The sequence below is a fragment of the Myxine glutinosa genome, chromosome 14 (genome assembly GCF_964187855.1).
Source record: "Myxine glutinosa chromosome 14, kmMyxGlut1.1, whole genome shotgun sequence".
Lineage (NCBI taxonomy): Eukaryota > Metazoa > Chordata > Myxini > Myxiniformes > Myxinidae > Myxine > Myxine glutinosa.
The window spans coordinates 34164667-34184222 of record NC_136274.1 but is presented as its reverse complement, the minus strand read 5'-3'; the positions used below and the strand labels follow the sequence as shown (position 1 = coordinate 34184222).

At 48.6% G+C, this 19556-nt stretch overlaps 2 protein-coding genes across 2 annotated transcripts in view; both read right to left on the bottom strand.

The window, feature by feature from the left end:
* LOC137439600 (teneurin-3) overlaps positions 1-19556 on the bottom strand; it is a 449998-nt gene that overhangs the window by 184309 nt on the left and 246133 nt on the right. The window contains exons 12-14 of the mRNA XM_068135512.2: positions 12359-12505; positions 11698-11914; positions 9462-9581 (exon numbers count right to left, since the gene is read on the bottom strand). Of these exons, the coding sequence (XP_067991613.2) occupies positions 9462-9581; positions 11698-11914; positions 12359-12505 (484 nt within the window). The remainder of the gene's footprint in view (positions 1-9461; positions 9582-11697; positions 11915-12358; positions 12506-19556) is intronic.
* Positions 1-19556, bottom strand: part of LOC137439605 (THAP domain-containing protein 1-like) — a 270238-nt gene that overhangs the window by 230833 nt on the left and 19849 nt on the right. The gene's annotated exons all lie outside the window — the stretch shown is intronic.

Below are 19556 nucleotides of genomic sequence, written 5' to 3'. Positions count from 1 at the left end.
GTGCTTCCCCTTCTCTCCCCATCTTGTCTTCCGCTCCCTCTTTTTGTATATTTTGTTTGTCTGGTTGATTTGTTTGTGAAATAAATGTTAGCTCTTTCACGAGCCTCGATTCAGTATACAAAAAAAGAAAGAAAAAAAAAAGTACACCCTTGGCTCTAATAGGTGTTATTTCCCCCTTTGGCAGAAGCAACCTCAAGTAGGCGTTTCTTATAACTGTCTACCAGTCTCTGACATCGACTGGGAGGAATTTTTTCCAACTCCTCCATGCAGAATTCTTTCAGCTGTGCGATGTTTGAGGGGTTTCTTGCGTGCACAGCTCGTTTCAAATCCCCCCACAACATCTCGATGGGATTTAGATCCGGGCTTTGACTTGGCCATTCCAGAACCCTCCATTTCTTTCTTTTCAGCCATTCCTTGGTGGATTTACTGGTATGTTTAGGGTCATTGTCATGTTGCATGGTCCAGCTTCGGTTGAGCTTCAACTTTCTGACAGATGGCCTCACATTATCCTCAAGCACCCTCTGGTACAATGAAGAATTCATAGTGGATTCTATGATGGTGAGCTGCCCTGGCCCTGATGCAGAAAAGCTGCCCCAAACCATAATATTTCCACCACCATGCTTTACAGTTGGTAACAGGTTCTTGTGGTCAAATGCTGTCTTTGGTTTTCACCAAACATGTCTTCTGGTACTGTGGCCAAATAGCTCTACCTTTGGCTCATCTGTCCAGAGCACATTGTTCCAGAAGTGCTGGTCTTTACCCAGGTGTTCATTGGCAAACTTTAGTCTTGCCCTGATGTTCTTTCTGGACAGCAAAGGTTTCCTCCTGGCACACCTCCCATGAAGATCAAACTTGTGCAGCCTCTTTCTAATGGTAGACTCGTGCACTTTGACATCAACAGTGGCAAGAGCTACCTGTAGGTCCTGTGATGACATTCTGGGGTTCTTAGAGACTTCTTTCAGCATCTTGTGGTCTGCTCTCGGGCTGAACTTGCTGGGGCGGCCTGGCCTGAACAAGTTGGCAGTTGTTTGGAATCTTCTCCACTTCTAGATGATCTTCCGGACAGTCGAATGATTGATTTCAAATTGTTTGGAGATCTTTTTAAATCCCTTCCCAGACTCGTAGGCATCTATAACCTTCTTTCTGAAGGCCTCAGAGAGCTCTTTTGATCGAGGCATGGTGACGCCGCACACTTCAACAACAAAGAGCAAGCCAAACTAAATGTCTGAGGTTTAAATAAGACAGGTTCCTCCAAGATCCTCTCCAACGATGTTCTAATCATTTGCACTGAGCTGGTGCACCTGATTCTAATTTTAGGTATTTGAAGTAGTGATAAATGTAGGGGTGCACTTACTTTTTCCACATGCGAAATTTGCATTTATGTTTATTTAAATTATACAATGGACTACAAAATGTAAATGTTTCATGATATTTGTTATATTATATCACCTTTATCTCTCAATAATGTTGACATTAAGATCAAATAGCTGTATGTTGAAATATGTTGAAAAAGTCAAAACTTTACATGGGGTGTACTTACTTTTTCACGTGACTGTATGTATGTGTATATACATATGTGTATATATATATATATATATATATATATATATATATATATATATATATATATATATATATTGTGGATATGGGAATTGAGTTCTTTTATTGTGTAATGAATTGTAAAGACCACCCTCCTGCCTCCATTCTGTGTATAAAGGTCAAAGGGCGTCCCTTAGTTAGGTCATATACCATCACGTTAACCAATAATAGATTTCCTCCTTGTTGGTAGTTATTTCCTTATTCTGTGTAGGTTAAGGCTCTGTTCCCACTAGTTGACATTCTCCATTGCACCAAGTGAAATAAGGTAGATCCCCTTTCATTCCCAAAGCCCCATTCCCAAAGCCTCGATTGCCAACTGCATTCGCCGCCATTGCCATGTGCTCCGGCTCGGAGAAGAAAGGCGTGTCTCCACCACGTCATAGAAAGGAGGAGTGAGTCGGCCCCGCTCAACCAACTCAGCCAAAGGGGTTTGGCTTGAGCGGGCGGAGAAAGAACGATCGGGGAGGTTCAACAAGGTTGAAGGGCGGGGCCTATATAACCCGTAGCGGGACGCTCCCCACGGCAGATGAGTCCAGACGAGCTTCAGAGAGAGACGAGCATCAGAGAGAGATGGGAGACGCGTCCTGAGGTGAGCCAGAGAAGCAGCTTTGAACCACCGCAGCTTTGAAATCCGCCAGGGTGCTCGTATCGCGGCAGCCCGCACGACCGCAGCTAGGGCGTTGACGGGGGCTGCTGGACGTGCCGATCGAGGAAGGGCGGCGGCTGCTGACTCCCGGGCCGACCGTGCTCCGGTTCGAGCGGAGCGTTACTCTCCTTCCAGTCCTTCCATTCCTGCCTGCAATTTCCCCATTCGTGTGAGTTTGCTCGTAGTCTGTTTTGTGTGTCTTGTCCTGGGTTAAGTAAGACTGTTTATAGGTAAGCTAGAGTTTCACTGTGTCCTTCTGGTCCGTCCCTCTTTCTGCCTTTATTTTATTATCCTTCTTCTCCTTGGTTTCTTTTGGTTGTAAATAGTAATAATAAATCATATTCGTATTTCCTACCTCTTGTCTTCTTCTTCTTCACATCCGGCGTCTTTGTCTTTTCCAAATTGAATACCTGTGGCACGATTTGGCCAACGTTCAGAATCGGGTTAGTCTTTGTTAACGGTTCGGGCCGCGGCTGCCATCCGCTCGGCAAATTAACATCTTATCCGCAGTCACGAACGAAGTTGCTCACCGGCCTTTCCGGAGGTCGCGGTGCAGCTTCAGGGACCACGTCGGTCAGTAACAAACGAGGGGACTATTCCCCCTTCGAAGGGGAACCATAGGCCGACGTTGGGTTCAGTAACAATTGGGGCCAGGAGCGAGATACGGGCCTGAAGCGCTTAGCGCGCTCAAATTACGAGTGGCCCGAGATTGTATTTTAACATCCTAAATTTAACATCGTGCCATGGATAGTCAAGGCGACGGGATACCGGTGGGGGAATTAGAGGGTGTAGGGTCGACCCCAGGACCTCGGGGAAATATATGTGGGAGAAAGGGGAGAGGAGAGCAATGAAGATCTGGTTGCAGAGGTATCAGGTGCGCAAAATGGCACCCTCGTGCACGTGGTTGTAGCGGCACCAAATTTATCCGCGCCCGTGGTCGCAGCAGCCGAGCCCGAGATGCCGGAGTACATGCAAGCCTTCATGGCCCAATTCATGGCGGAAATGAAACAGGAGAATGACGGTTTAAACAAATTGAGTAATAAAATTGAAGAAATAACTGAGGGAATGGCGAGGGACAGAGCCGCATACGAGGTAAGGGAGGCTGAGAAGGAGGTTAACCACAGGTTGAGCGAAAAGGTCCCAAGGGTGCACGAGGAGGTAAAGCGGGTCGAGGAGCACTGGTTGGGTGAAGTGGAGGAAAGCGCGGGAACAATGACGGGTATAGAAATCGCGACCCGGGGTATGGGGCAGGCGGCGACCGCTGAGGTAGGAGAGAAAATTTTATTAAAGCCAGCGGTCGTTGAGGCGAATAAAGAAAAAGTAGAGGTGGGTATAGTTGAAATTGAAAAGACGACGGAGGTAGCCCGGGAATTGAAGGAAGGAATGGAAATTGCTCAAAGTCCGTGCTCACATCACGATGCTGTGCTCATTAATCCTTATAAAGATTTGCAGGTGTTGGTGCAGGGAGGAAGAAGAACCCCGAAGGTGAGACGGGCTGCATGTGGTGCCGGGGGATTTTGTAAGAGGGGGTTTGGCGCGAAGAGAATTGTCGCGCGATTGGGGTCCATATGGCACCCAGGCGTTGGTGAAGGGTCCCGTGTGAGTGAAAATGGCGCGCGTGTGAGGAAAAAGTGTGCGTCGGCGGGTGGGTGTGTTATAAAGTGTGGGAGTGAAACCGAGTGCGAGTGAGAATGCACGTCGGGGTGTACGGAGTGTGACACAAGGAGTGAGTTGGTGGTGGAGCGGGTGCGAGGATGCACGTATGGGATGAACAGCGAGGGTGTGTGAGAAAGCACACCTGAGTTGGTTGTGGCGCGAGTGCGAGGGAGCACATCGGAGCACGGTAGTGGGTGGATGCAAAAGTGCACGCCCATGGTGAGTGGTACGGAGTACGTACCGAGGGAGAGTGCGCAAGACGGTGCGCGAGGTGTGTTAAGGGAGTGTGCGAACGGCGAGTGTGCGCGAGAGGTGTGGTGTGTAACAGGGAGTGCGTCGGTGGAATGGACGGAGTGTGGGGGATGCACTGGAGGCGTTGGAACGCCGGGCATTGTGAGTGTGAAACGGGTCGCGTGGTGTGAGCCTCCAAGTGAAGCATCGACGTTGACCGGGTTAGCAGTTAGGGCGACGGATAGAGGGCGCTCGGTGCGCGGAGCGCTTTGTTGGATGCGGAGCTGCGCGCGGGGCGCGCTTTGTTGGATGCGAAGCCTCGCGCGGATCGATGCTGCGTCGCCCCGCTTCGGAGCGTCGTGCACGATTCGGGCCTGGCGCCGCCCCGCACGGTCGAGTCCGGGCCTTGTCGGGCGAGGCGACCGGTCCGGTTCAAGGGCGAGTAGGAGGAAGCGGCACGGTGCCCCCTGGCGGGGGCGGAGTTCCGACTGGGCGAGATTGAGCCATCGGGCCCGGGACCGCAAGGTACCGCGCCGGGATGGTGCGTGGAATCTCGGCCCGACCAAACCGCCTCCCTTGCACCGAATGCCGGACGGATTCAACCTGCAGGCGACCAAACCACCCGAATTCATTGCTCAGCTTTGCAAAGCCGAGTTTAATGATGTCACGACGCACCGAGGCTCAAGTTTAATGGACGGTGATGATGATAGTGTTTTGGACCCGAAATTGAAAAGCAAAATTTGATGATTGGCAAAGGATTGGCAAATTGATGATTGGCAGATGATTGGTAGAGTGATTGGCAAATTTTTGATTGGCTGGAATTTGGTGAGCAAAATTTATAGTGCGAGATACCCGATGTGGTGGGATGGCAACTCTGCCATCCCTCACAGCAGGGGCAAAGGAGCATTAGTTATGGGGTTTGGCAGTGAAAACTAGCCCAGGAGGGTTAGGATATAGTGTGTAGGGACCTAGAGATTGACCATAGGTAACGTTAAGGTTAGGTAGCAACATTGAACCGGTAGTGGGGACATAGAGAGGGTAGTTGGATGATAATGACGAGGGAGCGCAATAATGTAAGGGGCGACGGGGAAGCGCGAGTTTTAGCAGGGCACCAGGTAGATTAAATGATGCCGTGTGAGTGTAGGAGGTGTATTCAGAAGTGTATTGTGAAAAGTGTATGAGTGAGTGTTGATATCGAGCAAATGAGGAATTGCTAGGCAATGCTCGGGAGAGATGTGTGTGTGACCGTGGGAGAATTTGGGTGCCTGAGGCAATGGTGTTTGAGAATCGAAAGTGTATTGAGCGTGGAAGTGTATGGAGCAGTGAGTGAGGAACGATTGAGATTGCACAGGTGTGCAACTGAACAGGTGTATGGAGCAGTGTATGAGTGAGTGATGGTGATGTGTGCTGTGTTGACCAAATGGTCCAGGGAGGAAGGAGGGTGCAGGTGGCACCAGGTGAGATTGCACAGGTGTGCAACTGCAGGTGTATGGAGAATGGTTGTGTGGAATACATGGAGTGTGGAATATATGGAGAATGGAATGGATGGTCGTGGAGTGAGTATGGTGGAAACTGTGGAGTGGAGTGGATGGTGCGAAGGTGTGAATGGGGGAAGAATGGACCCCCATCACGAATACCCGGGGAGGGTAGGGTAAGTGTTAGGTAGAGGGTATAGGTAAATTGTGGTTGGATATTGGCGTCTGTGGTGCGTGGTGGAAGAATGATGGTTGAACGGGTGCATTAGTGTCGTGGAAATGGCTGGGCGTGTAGCCTGTTAGTGCGTGTAGTTGGTTGAGCACTCCACCACTGTGAGGATGTCGGCCAGGTGAGGCCGCAGGTGGGCTCTGGGAGCCGGTAGAGTTGTTGTGGATGGGGCCCGAGGATCCGGAGGACGGACCCGGGTAGCCCAGTGCCAGAGGGCACCGAGGGGTGACAGAGCCAGGAGGGGCCTTCCCCAGTGAGATAGGTTAGGGTGAGGAGCTAGGTAAGCTCGGGTGGCAACTACAGTGGTGGAGGTGTGCAGGTGGGTAGACCTGCTGGGAGAGCTACACGACTCAGCCCGGAAATTGTGCAAGGGCACCAGGAGATGAATCGGGGGAGTGAGACCCCAAATTGATAAGCACCACAGTTTGATCAATGGGATTTGGTTTTTAGAACCCATAGTGTAAGTTGGCCAATGGATTGGCAGGGAAAGACCCCGGGTAGTGTAAAGTGTGTTAAAGTCATTTAGGAAGTAGTTAGGATTAAGAATCTCCTCGCACCATCTACATCCACTCACCTGAGGTGACAAAGCTCCACACCATGCCGGGGTTTGTTGGTTTTTATTATTTTTGTTGTGCAAATGTCTGGAATGTGAGCCGCATCATGACGTGGGTGTGACATTGTGCTTTGTTGTTCCATCTCTCCCTCCTTATGAGGATTGATGATGAATTGGTGATGGCAAATTTGGTTAGAGGGATTGTGGTGACGAATTTGGTACAGGGGAAATATGGGGGAGACGTGACAGTAGTGACGAATTTGTAAATGTGTAGGTTTTTGTAAATATGGGGAGGGGCAAGGGTGGGTAGTGTAGGTCAGATGTGGGGGGCGTACGGTAGGGACGGGCATTTCTCACTTCGCTCTCCGTACGCACCTCGTCCTGCATTACCTTGTTTGATGTGTACCCTTGTGACCCTACCCCCTCACTCACCTGTCTTCTCCCCCCCCCCCCCCTTGTCTCCCACCCGAGGACTGTGCGCCACTGGGCGCCGAGAGGAGCGTGCGAGAGTCCGCCATTGTGCGCCCGAAACTCTCGCAACCACAGCTGTCTGCATCGATGCACCACCTTATGGACCACATGTCTGTGGCTGAGTACCACTGATGGACCCCATGGGTTGGGGCATGGCCCCTCTGCTGGAACCGGCCATGAAGGCCCGAGATCTTGCTGGCAGACCTTGCTCACAGGGCACCGATGCCACACAGGTGAACCACCCCTACTCGGCCCTGTGGGCCATAAATAAAGAACAATGGACACGTGTTGTGCTTGCTTTTATTAGTGCAAATAGGCCACCAGCAAATAAGGATGACAACAACTGGAAGAATACCAATAGAAGCAGAGGGAGCCGAAGAGCAAGACACCACCAAGGGTTTGTTGTTTTTATTTTTATGGAACTGTGATGACTGTGCACCAAAGGGTGCTTTGTGGTGCTTGATGGTGTCTTTGGTGCGTTTTGGGTGCTTTATGGTGCGTCGATGCAGGGCAGGCTGTCTCCCCCCCAAAAGAACAATCACAGGTCCTGGGTTGCGTATTGTAAATAAAAGTAGCGTCAACTGTAAATAATACTCCCCCATCGCAAATGTATAGTTTGAAGACCATTCCGCAATTCGGTTAGCTGTGGGCGTGAGTCTGTTAGGCAGGGTGCAATGGAGCAGGGGGACATACTTATTTGTGTTTTAAAACTGTCACACTCAGGGTCAGGTTAAATGTAGAGGGAACTACACCTACGTGCCACACTAAAAGTAAAAGTAATAGGCCCGGGACGTGCCTAAGAGGAGGAGGGTGCAGTGTTGTGGATATGAGAATTGAGTTTTTTTTATTGTGTAATGAATTGTAAAGACCACCCTCCTGCCTCCATTCTGTGTATAAAGGTCAAAGGGCGTCCCTTAGTTAGGTCATATACCATCACGTTAACCAATAATAGATTTCCTCCTTGTTGGTAGTTATTTCCTTATTCTGTGTAGGTTAAGGCTCTGTTCCCACTAGTTGACATTCTCCATTGCACCAAGTGAAATAAGGTAGATCCCCTTTCATTCCCAAAGCCCCATTCCCAAAGCCTCGATTGCCAACTGCATTCGCCGCCATTGCCATGTGCTCCCGCTCGGAGAAGAAAGGCGTGTCTCCACCACGTCATAGAAAGGAGGAGTGAGTCGGCCCCGCTCAACCAACCCAGCCAAAGGGGTTTGGCTTGAGCGGGCGGAGAAAGAACGATCGGGGAGGTTCAACAAGGTTGAAGGGCGGGGCCTATATAACCCGTAGCGGGACGCTCCCCACGGCAAATGAGTCCAGACGAGCTTCAGAGAGAGAAGGGAGACGCGTCCTGAGGTGAGCCAGAGAAGCAGCTTTGAACCACCGCAGCTTTGAAATCCGCCAGGGTGCTCGTATCGCGGCAGCCCGCACGACTGCAGCTAGGGCGTTGACGGCGGCTGCTGGACGTGCCGATCGAGGAAGGGCGGCGGCTGCTGACTCCCGGGCCGACCGTGCTCCGGTTCGAGCGGAGCGTTCCTCTCCTTCCAGTCCTTCCATTCCTGCCTGCAATTTCCCCATTCGTGTGAGTCCGTCTTTTGTTTGTTCTGTCCAGGGTATAAGTTAAGCCTGTGTAGATAAGCTAGCATTTCACTGTGTCTCCTTGATTCCTTCTGTCATTATTTTATTATCTTTCCTTCTTACTTGGTTATTTTGGTCCTGTAAATAGTAATAAATAATAGTCGTATTTCCAACCATTTGCCTTCATCTTCCTCTTCTTCACATCCGTGTCGCCTTTGTCTTTTCCCAAATTGAATATCTGTGGCACGATTTGGCCAACGTTCAGAATCGGGTCCAGTCATTGTTAACGGTTCGGGCCGCGGCGCCATCCGCTCGGCAAATTAACATCTTATCCGTGGTCCGTAACAATATATATATATATATATATACTGTATGTATAGTATACATGCACACCTTTGCCATCTCATAACTGGTCCTGACTGCCACACATCCACCCGATTTCGCTAATTTAGGTGACTGCCACACATCTATACCCAATACCATTTGCAAGGTCCTACGGGTATATACTGCCTCGCAGGATGGCATATCAGTTCACTTTCTATGAGGAATCGACTCTATGCTGTTGACAGCCAGCGAACCAGAAATGCGTCCATGGATTGATTCCTTTCTCCAGATTGTGTGCTCACTATTCTTCCAAAATAACGTTTCTAAAGCCATGTAATCTGACTTCTTGTCTTGGTGATGACAACATAGTGAGCAGAGCAAGCACCATACCTGTTTCAGCAACGCATGTATGCAATTTTTCATGTGACGCAATTTTTGTTTCATACATTCGATTGTTTTTCTAGCTGACCCATTTGACTTTATCTGTAATCAAATGTGAGAATCAAACTAGTCAAATTGGGCTTCACTGAACAGTGTGTTCTGTTCACTCTTACACATGAAAACTCAGACATGAAAGTTGATGTTGATCCATCAAGCTGTGTTGGCAAACTCTGTTGTATTTACTTTTTTTGAGGATCTGGCTCCAGCTGAAAACGTCTGACAATAATGATGTAATCATTCCATTAATGTACGAGGACTTACAAGCCATCGTGCCTGCTGAGAGTGTAGCCCAGGAGAGGAAAGCCCTCAAAGGTCACATTGACGCCAACAAGCGGAGCTCCGTCCCCTGTGGTCACCTGACCACGCAGCACACATACATTCCTGGATATGTGGGTAAGTAAAGAGGGGGAGGCAAAATGGATGGAATGAACAAGAAGTAAGAAAATGTACTTCTTTATGTCGGCCAGGCATTTGAGTTTGAAAAACACGTTTGCCGTTTCAAAATTAAGTTAGAACACTCAAAACTAACAGGCAACGAATGGAGAATGACAATTACCCAACTGTCCGGTCTGCAGGTCAGTCCTTTTGCTATCTTATGAACGCACAGGCGGCCGAGCAGCGGAGAGGCTCATGTAATGAGCTTCAGATAAAGTTCATAATTAGCATGGTGCTCCATTGCGGGCCCATGCATCCTTATGATAAGGACATGGTCCATTGTGTGGCAATCCAGCATTAGCCCAAGTCGGGCGATTGGCATGAAATCCCCAAGAGATGGAGAACGTTTGGTCTGCCGAAATGTCGATGCCGTCGGGACTGTGGATTAGCGGTGTCACAAATCCCAGGCCGGATTACAGTGGGACTGCTTTTTGGCGATTTGGACAAAGAAATCCATTAAGGTACATAATAATTACAATCAACATGGATTAATGTGGCCTTTATTTGGCATCACACATATGTGTCCGCGTTTGTTTGCGTGCGCGCGTGTGGGACATCAAACATGTTCAGGTTCACATTGAATTGTCAGACGAAGCACTTTATGTTTCCATAGTTTTGTAAATTACAAGTTTTACAGATAAACGACACAAAAAGAAAATGGTGAATGCAGATTTGAAATCATATAAGGGTTGGTAGACGGTTATGAAGGGCACCCCATAGTTTCGTGATAGTTACATTAAATACACTAGGGCATGCCCGTACTATATCTATATCTAAAATTATATCCCCCCCCTCTATTTACATGAAATGGTTTGGTCCAAAGCGAACGGCTTGCGAGTGGTGACAATCCCCCCCCTCTATTTACATGCAATGGTTTGGTCCAAAGCGAACGGCTTCCGGAGTTTGGTAAAGAAATCGCCATCGCGTGCACAAACGCGCAGGAAAGCGAATGAAACGCAAATTCGTTTTTATTAGTTGTAAAACATAGTTTAACGCCAACATAGTTTGCAAACGTGAAATAAATGAATACGCTCTCAAATGTGCCATCCGAGGCAGAGTGTGCCCGCCACGTTCGGCACACGCGATCGTTCGCTGCTCTCTGATTGGTTGAATCGTTTTTTGGACAAAGCTCGGTAAGTAATTGTCCGATTAATATGAAACCTTGAAAAGGCACATCCTCGGGTCCCCAGCAATATACCTGGCAAGTTAAAAGTATATCGGACCCGTGGTTGTCGAGAAACAGCGGTCACAGACAGACAAACGTACAAACGTACAAACGTACAGAGATTACTGGAATTATAGATAGATAGGCCAAAGGAATTAAACAAAAAGACACGATGAGACAAAGAGGTTGAAAAGAGATTGGAGAAAAGGAGGGACAGAAAATAAATAAATGTCTTCATATGCACGTACCGCCCACTGAACTGAAAATATATAGAATGACCATTGCCATTCACACCACACAGGTGGAGATGCAGCTTCCGGGCGCCATCTTGGTTGGCACTCGATGCTGGGCGATGGTGATTTCCATCATGCGTTTGCACGTAATTCAGAGCGAAAAGCGATTGCGTTTTTTCACCTTTTGTGCGATCGTTTTTCAATAGGAAACCTATCACAGTTACTACAACACTTTCCTTTATCCTTTCCTTTTCACAAAAAAAATTCGAGAACAAATATTGTTAATTTGGGAGCGTGAAGAACTCGGGACATTTTCATGAAACTTGCGAAGAGTCTGTCCGAATTATTTCACAAAATGGCATTTTAACAGTTGTCTGGCTTTTAAAATCTGGGACACGTTCAAAACAAACGAGATCCGCGAAGCGAGTCGGTCGAGTCGTGCTAACCAAGATGGCGACACGGTGGCTTCACTTTTCACGGAGTATGAGCGTTCTATATATTTTCAATTCAGTGGTACCGCCACCTCCTGAATGGCTAACCTTTATAAAGACTTACATCGACACCAAAAATACACCTGTGCTCCAAATTCAATGATCATCTGCACGCTTGTCATGCTGAATGCAGAGAAGACAAACGGGAAACCACAAATACTATTCCGACATACGTGGTGTTGAGAAGGCTCTCAGATTTCATCACGTGCACTCCATTCTGGCCAATCAGGAATCGCACACGCTCGAGAAATGATGGGAAGTTGTGAGCGCGTGCAGGTAGACCCGCGATCCGAGCCCGAACCACCGGATCGGGTGCCGATTGGCACCCTGCAGTACCACGGCAACGTGTGTGGTCACAGCAGTCTGGGTCATCGCAGTCGGCGAGATCATCTGTGAATGTAACAATGGTGTCATTTGTAACAAAGGTATGGTTATGACATTATTGTTATCCAGAGAATAACATCAGCATGAGTGATGAGACAACACTAACCCTAAACCTAACAACTCTGTGAATGTAACAATGGTGTCATTTGTAAAAAAAGGTATGGTTAAGACATTATTGTTATCCAAAGAATAACATCAGAATGAGCGATGAGACAACACTAACCCTAAACCTAACCCTAACCCTAACAACTCCAGAGAATAACATCAGAATGAGTGATGAGACAACACTAACCCTAAACCTAACCCTAAACGAAACCCTAATCAGAGTGAGAATTCAGTCTTGTTTATTAGGTACCAAGGATGGAAAGGTCACAATAAGAGTGATATAAAGGATAATTATTTGATGGTTTCAGGGAACAAGAGTTTTGGGGTATGACATAAGGGTCTCACCCCCATCATTATCCCTCCCATCACCACAAGCTGTCTCCGTTGGCAGCTGGCATCCTGCTCCACGCCAACCCGGCTGGCACTGGCAACTCCACGCGCCTCCAGCAAGCTTGCAGCTGCCGTGGCCGTGGCACAGGCCCGGGCAGCCTTCTGTTGTAATGTCATATAGCATGGCATAGTCAAAAAAAAAAGCAATACTGCCGCAAAACACCACAAAGCAATGTACAACTGAATACATACTGGGATTGAACTTTTTCATAGAAATCTCAAAAGAGTCAAAAAATGTGTATTTTTTAGCAGGTGCAAAACTAACAAGGTAACCATGTTGTTTGCTTGGAGATATTAGTGATTGGAGTGCACCGGATATTGTACAGCAAATAAGTGGTTGTCAAGTAAGAGTAGTTGAGAAAAATAGTGATAAACTATTTTGGTTTATAAGTGGTAAATAAATATAGAATATAAATAAATAAATATAAATAAATAAAGAAATATAGAATATAAATTTCAACTTCCAACTTATATTCCAACTTCTTTTGCCGTGTCGCGAGCAAGGCCTTTGCCGCGTCGCGAACGATTTGAAATCGAAGTTAAGTGATTGTTCCCATTTGTATTTTCGTTAAAATTGTATTTATTTATGGTGTTGTACGTATATTGTGTCCCGACGAAGATTTTTCGGTGCAAATCTTTCATACCTGAATTGAGAATCGTGTTAATTCGTGTCGTGTCTTGAGGCCTTGTACAGTGTGCACTGTACAACCTTGAGGCTTTGTTTTTCTCTCAGCAGTCCGTCGTTTGTGATCCAATAACTTTCGTTCTCTGTATTCCCAGTCTTTTCACCCATAGCCTACTTCCTTGTGTAAATCTCAACTCAAAAAAAAACAAAAAAAAAAAAACATTTCCTTCTCTGTTCTCATTCGTTTATTCATTCTTATTCGTTCGTTCGTTCGTTCTTCGACCACGTGTTTCTCCCCCATTTCCCCAGATAGTTTTCACTCATTAACCTTCAATGTTTACACTTTCCCCTCAAGTTATGTATTCCGTCATATTTTATAACACCTTTTTCTTCTTCTTCTTTAAAAGGCTGCTTTCGACTTGCTCACCAAATCAATTCATCCCAAAAAAAATATCCATCTCCTATAGTGCCTTTTTTCTACATTCCCTAAACTCTCCTGCACTCCATCCTCCATCCAGCGTCCTTAAACGTATTTTTAACTCGAAGGTCACAAGAAACTCATTTTGCAATAAATGTTCGTTTCCCATAAATCGTACACTTTCAAAAATCCAATCTCACCCCTCCCCTCCAAATCTTCCCCATAACCCCTCCCCTCCAAATCTTCCCCATCACCCCCCCCTCCAAATCTTCCCCATCACCCATCCCTTTCAAATCTCCCCCCTTGCCCCCTCCCTCCTAAACTACCCCCTCACCCCTCCCCGCCAAGACGCCCCCTCGCCCCTCCCCTCCTAGACTCCTGCCTCACCCCTCCCCTCCAAATCTCCCCCATATCCCATCCCTTTCAAATCCCTCCCCTTGTCCCTTCCCTCCCAAACTCCCCCCTCACCCCTCCCCTTCAAATCTCCCCACCCTCATTACTTCTCAATTTCCCCCCTCTCACTCCCCCTCCTCAAAGCGGCCTCCCCGCTTCTTCCCCCTTCAAACTCTCACCTCCATCTCCCCCAACCTTCTGCCTCGCTCTTCCCCCTCCTCAAATAACACCTCATTGTGGCTCACCCAATCACCATCAAACCTTTTGTCCGCCCCATCCTTCCCTTTCTCCGAGCTATTCTGAAATCTCTGACACACCTTCAACAGCTCTCCCTACCTCTTCCACCTCTTCCACATCTTACCCTACCCCTCCTCCCCCCTGTTCTGTATCTGATGCTCCCCCTTCCTCTTCATTAACGGTATGGACCTCAAACATCCGGGGCCTTCGTTCAAACTTAACTGATCTCTCCATACAGGTTGCTTCTGTCAAACCAGACGTGATCTGCTTAACAGAAACTTTCCTCCTTTATGATGTCTCTGATTCCATAGTATCTCTCCCGGGCTACTACCTCCTCCGGTATGATAGACCTGAGCCTCGTCCTGGAGGCGGGGTTGCTATCTTTATCAAAAACTCTCTTCCTCACTCGCCCTGCACTGCACTCTCTCCAGCTCACCCCCAGGAATACCTCTGGCTACGGCTTCCCCTTCGCTCCCACCTCTTGTTCATATGTGTGTTGTACCGTCCACCAAACAGTGATGACTCCATCTACATCTCGCTGTCTGATGATATGGACCAACTTCTATCTACTCATCCCAACTCTCTCTTCCTCATATGTGGTGATTTCAACTGTCATCATGCCAGTTGGCTGGGTGTGGGTACCTGTTACATATTTATGTGAATGTATGTGAATTACCATTCAGGTCTTTGCTTATCCGTGTGTAGTAGATTAAGGGTTGTTGTGGTTGGAGGGTCAGGAGCCCTTCTGAAAAAGTGGCCGGAAACGGAAGTGACCGGAAACGGAAGAGAAAAAAGACGAGGAAGAAAAGCGACGGTTATTCTTCTTCCTCGCCCCGCTCCGACGAAAGGTGGGATTGATTGAGCCGTGTGGAAAAGCGGCGTTCCCGAGCCCGTCTGGGAAGAGGAGTTACCGGGACGGATACCGGCCCGGTGGACGTCAAACTGTCGTGTGGCCGTGCACCGACCCAGCGTTTGGCACCGTTCGCGACACCGTCTAAAAAGACGCGTACGGGTCGCCCGTTGGGGCCTAACACGCCTTGCAAGCGGCGTGGGGCTTTTGGCTTGCTTTCCCGTACCCGCTTCGCGTGGCCACGAGGGGCTGCAGCCGGGGTGCCTGGTACGATACCTGCCCGGTGGAAACACGTCCACCCGGGGTTCGTTCAACCGCCCGAGTGCGGCGACGCCGACCATCATCTTGGTCAGGAGGGGCCCAGAGACATTGTGCGGGACCGAGACCAAAAGGGGGTCGTGAGTACCCACGAGGACACACATATATAAGATGGCCATCTTAATCATAGGGGATTGATTGTGGATTGGGAATGGTTGATGGTGGTTTATTGTTGATTGCTCGGGGAAAATCTCCGTGGTTGTATCATTGAAATTGTATGGTATCATTACCATTGAAATATATCCTTGAACATCAGTTGTCTCTTGGGTGGAATTCATATGGATTGCGTGGCGAAAGCGCATATATAATACAACTTTCTGGCGAAGTTCCTCTCACGGTCCGGGGGTCACCGAGACCAGGTATTCCCCGAGGGGACCACGTAACAGAATTGGGGGCTCGTCCGGGATCTAAAAGTGTATTTGTATAAAATAATAAAATAATATTTTTATTAATTAAAATTTATTAATTAAGTATTAATTGGTAAATTTTTGGGGAAATTGGGGTAAAGTCTTGGGTGAAGGTTAACAGGTGTTAACGATAGTCACCATGGCGTTTGTGGCACAGAACTTTGCGGTTACACCGAGTGAGGCACAGTTCCGAGCGTTACTAAAGTCGGACCTCTTGAAATTGGCCAAACATTTTAACGTGGAGGTCCGAACTAATTTGAGGAAGGCAGAGTTGCAGGCCACGGTGATACAATCTATGGTGGGATTAGGAACATGGGACGAGTTAGCCTGGGAGTGGCTACCCGAAGAACCAGAAGACGTTGAGCTCCGGAAACTGGAGTTGCAATTACGGAGCCAGGAACGGATCAAAGAAGAAGAAAGGAAAGCAGAAAAGGAAAGAGCAGAAGAAGAAAGGAAAGCAGAAGAGAGGAGAGAAGAGAAACAAGCAGAGGAAAGGAGAGTGGAACGAGAACTCCAGGAAAGGTTAAAAGAAGAAGAAAGGAAAGCAGAAGAGAGGAGAGAAGAGAAACAAGCAGAGGAAAGGAGAGTGGAACGAGAACTCCAGGAAAGGTTAGCAGAAGAAGGAAGGAAAGCAGAAAAGGAAAGATCAGAAGAAGAAAGGAAAGCAGAAGAGAGGAGAGAAGAGAAACAAGCAGAGGAAAGGAGAGTGGAACGAGAACTCCAGGAAAGGTTAGAAGGGAGAAAAGCAGAGGAGAGGAGAGCTGCAAGGGACCTCGAAGCAGAGGAGAGAAAAGCGGAAAGGGAATTAAAGGAACGTGACATGGAGCTTCAGCAAGAAATCAAATTCAAGGAGCTGGAGTTAATGAGAGAACGGGGAGAGGCACCACCCTTGCTGACGGGGTCGACACCTAACCAGAAAACCTGGGATGTGGGCAGACATGTGAGGCTGGTTCCACCGTTCAGTGAAAAGGAAGTCGCGAAATTTTTTCCACACTTTGAGAAAGTGGCTCGACAATTAAACTGGCCGGAGGAGGCCTGGACCATACTCGTGCAAAGTGTGCTGGTGGGGAAAGCTCAGGAAATTTATTCGGCGCTACCAATGGACCAATGTGCAGATTATGAGGTACTGAAGAAGCACATCCTCAAAGCCTATGAGTTGGTTCCGGAAGCTTACAGGCAAAAATTCAGGAATGCCAGGAAGAGGGAGAGTGAGACCCATGTGGAGTTTGCCAGAGTGAAAGAAAACATGTTTGATCGGTGGTGTGAGTCAAAAGGAGTCGGGAAAGACTTCGAAACATTGCGGGACTTGATCCTGGTGGAGGAATTCCAGCAGTGTGTCCACGAGGACATCAAAGTGTACCTGCAGGAAAAGAAAGTACCAAAGTTGTGGGACGCAGCCACCATGGCAGATGATTATGCCTTAACCCACCGAATAGGGGTCTACGAACCTAACTCCTCACCTAGATCTCCGCAGTGGAGGTGGGGAACAGCAGGTGCGGAGAACGACCATACATGGCGGCGGCCTCGAGAGGATTATGGGGACAACGCGGATACCCCACCTGTTCGAAATCAGAGGGATGCGGGCCCAAGACAAACTTATAGTTCGGGGGGCCCGAGGCAGACCACGAGTTTTTCCTCCGGGCCTACTTGCGCTTTTTGCAAGAAACCTGGACACTTGATGTCCAGTTGTTACCGCATGAAAAAGGAAGACCCAGAGCGGAGTCCGACTATTACGACTCCCAATGCAATGGCCATTGTGAGAAATCGCCATCAAAAGGGTTACCAACCATTTATTTCAGAGGGGTTTGTGTCACGGGATGGAGCCTCGACTAACCGGAAACCGGTTAGGATATTGAGGGACACAGGGGCACATCAATCTTTAATGCTTGAAGGCATTTTGCCATGGTCCGAAGAGACGGCAACGGGGGATAGTGTTCGTTTACAGGGGATCGGGGGCGGTGTTAGTGCTCCACTTCATGTCATCCATTTGGAGTCCGATTTGGTGTCAGGACCGGTCACCGTCGGTTTACAAGCCACGCTTCCTGTAGAGGGTGTATCTGTGGTTATCGGGAATGATTTGGCCGGGGGTCAAGTTTATGGTAACCTGAGGGTTGGTAAAGAGCCCAGCAGGGAAAATAACACCACACCAGCTCGGGATGGCGACAAAAGTGCCAAGTTATTTGTAGGGGGACTGAACTTCAAAACAGAGGAAGAAGTTCTGACCTCTGTCTTCAACAGATATGGGCCGCTGGTGGAAGTGCGGTTGGTAAGAGACTGGGAAACGCAACAGTCAAGAGGGTTCGGCTTTGTCACGTTTGCCAGCACAAAAGACGCCAGAGAGGCAGAGAAGAATTGGAATGGCAAGGATTTGGAGGGTCGGACCATAACAGTAGGGAAGGCATTTCGTAGGCGTCGAGAGGTCTACAGGAGAGGACAACTGGGCGGTAGTTTTGGTGGTGGCCGCAATCAATATTATTATGGAGGCTCCCTGAGTTACGGCAGCTCCCGAAGGAAGGATTGGCAAAGTAGTGGCCGAGAAGGAGACCGTTATTCATGGGACTACAGGGACAAGTGGTCCCACCATAATTATTAGGGAAGTTCTGAGAAGTTGAAGCACTGAATGCGGCGGAGCCGCCGAGCCAAGATTCCTCCACGGATTAACCGTGAACGCCGTTCCTAAAGGCGTCCATGTAGTGAACTTTCATGCACGGACTAACCGTGAACTCCACGTTCCTCAAGGCGCCCATGTAGAGAACTTTCCTGCACAGACTAACCGTGAACTCCACGTTCCTAAAGGCATCCATGTAGTGAATACTCGGCTTGGCCTCCCGGAAAAAGTGCTATCGAGTTGCTTAACTTTGGATCTTGGATCAACCCCTTAACCTTCATTCACAAGAAACTGACGGTCAAAGTCAGAGGGTCATGAGATGGAGTTTGATTTGGCAGGGACAATGTCGTTGCTGGTGCTTAGTCCAGAGTGAGTAATCTGGAGGGGTTATGGTAAAATTTTGGTTGCTTTATTGTTAAGTGATAACTGTGCCCGGGGGGAACTGATAATGTGGGGGGGTTGAGTTATCTGGTTTGTTTCTCCAAATTGGCCGGCAAAGAAAGTTTTCGCTGGGTTCAAACTTTCTTTCTTGAAGGGGGGGAGTGTTACATATTTATGTGAATGTATGTGAATTACCATTCAGGTCTTTGCTTATCCGTGTGTAGTAGATTAAGGGTTGTTGTGGTTGGAGGGTCAGGAGCCCTTCTGAAAAAGTGGCCGGAAACGGAAGTGACCGGAAACGGAAGAGAAAAAAGACGAGGAAGAAAAGCGACGGTTATTCTTCTTCCTCGCCCCGCTCCGACGAAAGGTGGGATTGATTGAGCCGTGTGGAAAAGCGGCGTTCCCGAGCCCGTCTGGCGAGAGGAGTTACCGGGACGGATACCGGCCCGGTGGACGTCAAACTGTCGTGTGGCCGTGCACCGACCCAGCGTTTGGCACCGTTCGCGACACCGTCTAAAAAGACGCGTACGGGTCGCCCGTTGGGGCCTAACACGCCTTGCAAGCGGCGTGGGGCTTTTGGCTTGCTTTCCCGTACCCGCTTCGCGTGGCCACGAGGGGCTGCAGCCGGGGTGCCTGGTACGATACCTGCCCGGTGGAAACACGTCCACCCGGGGTTCGTTCAACCGCCCGAGTGCGGCGACGCCGACCATCATCTTGGTCAGGAGGGGCCCAGAGACATTGTGCGGGACCGAGACCAAAAGGGGGTCGTGAGTACCCACGAGGACACACATATATAAGATGGCCATCTTAATCATAGGGGATTGATTGTGGATTGGGAATGGTTGATGGTGGTTTATTGTTGATTGCTCGGGGAAAATCTCCGTGGTTGTATCATTGAAATTGTATGGTATCATTA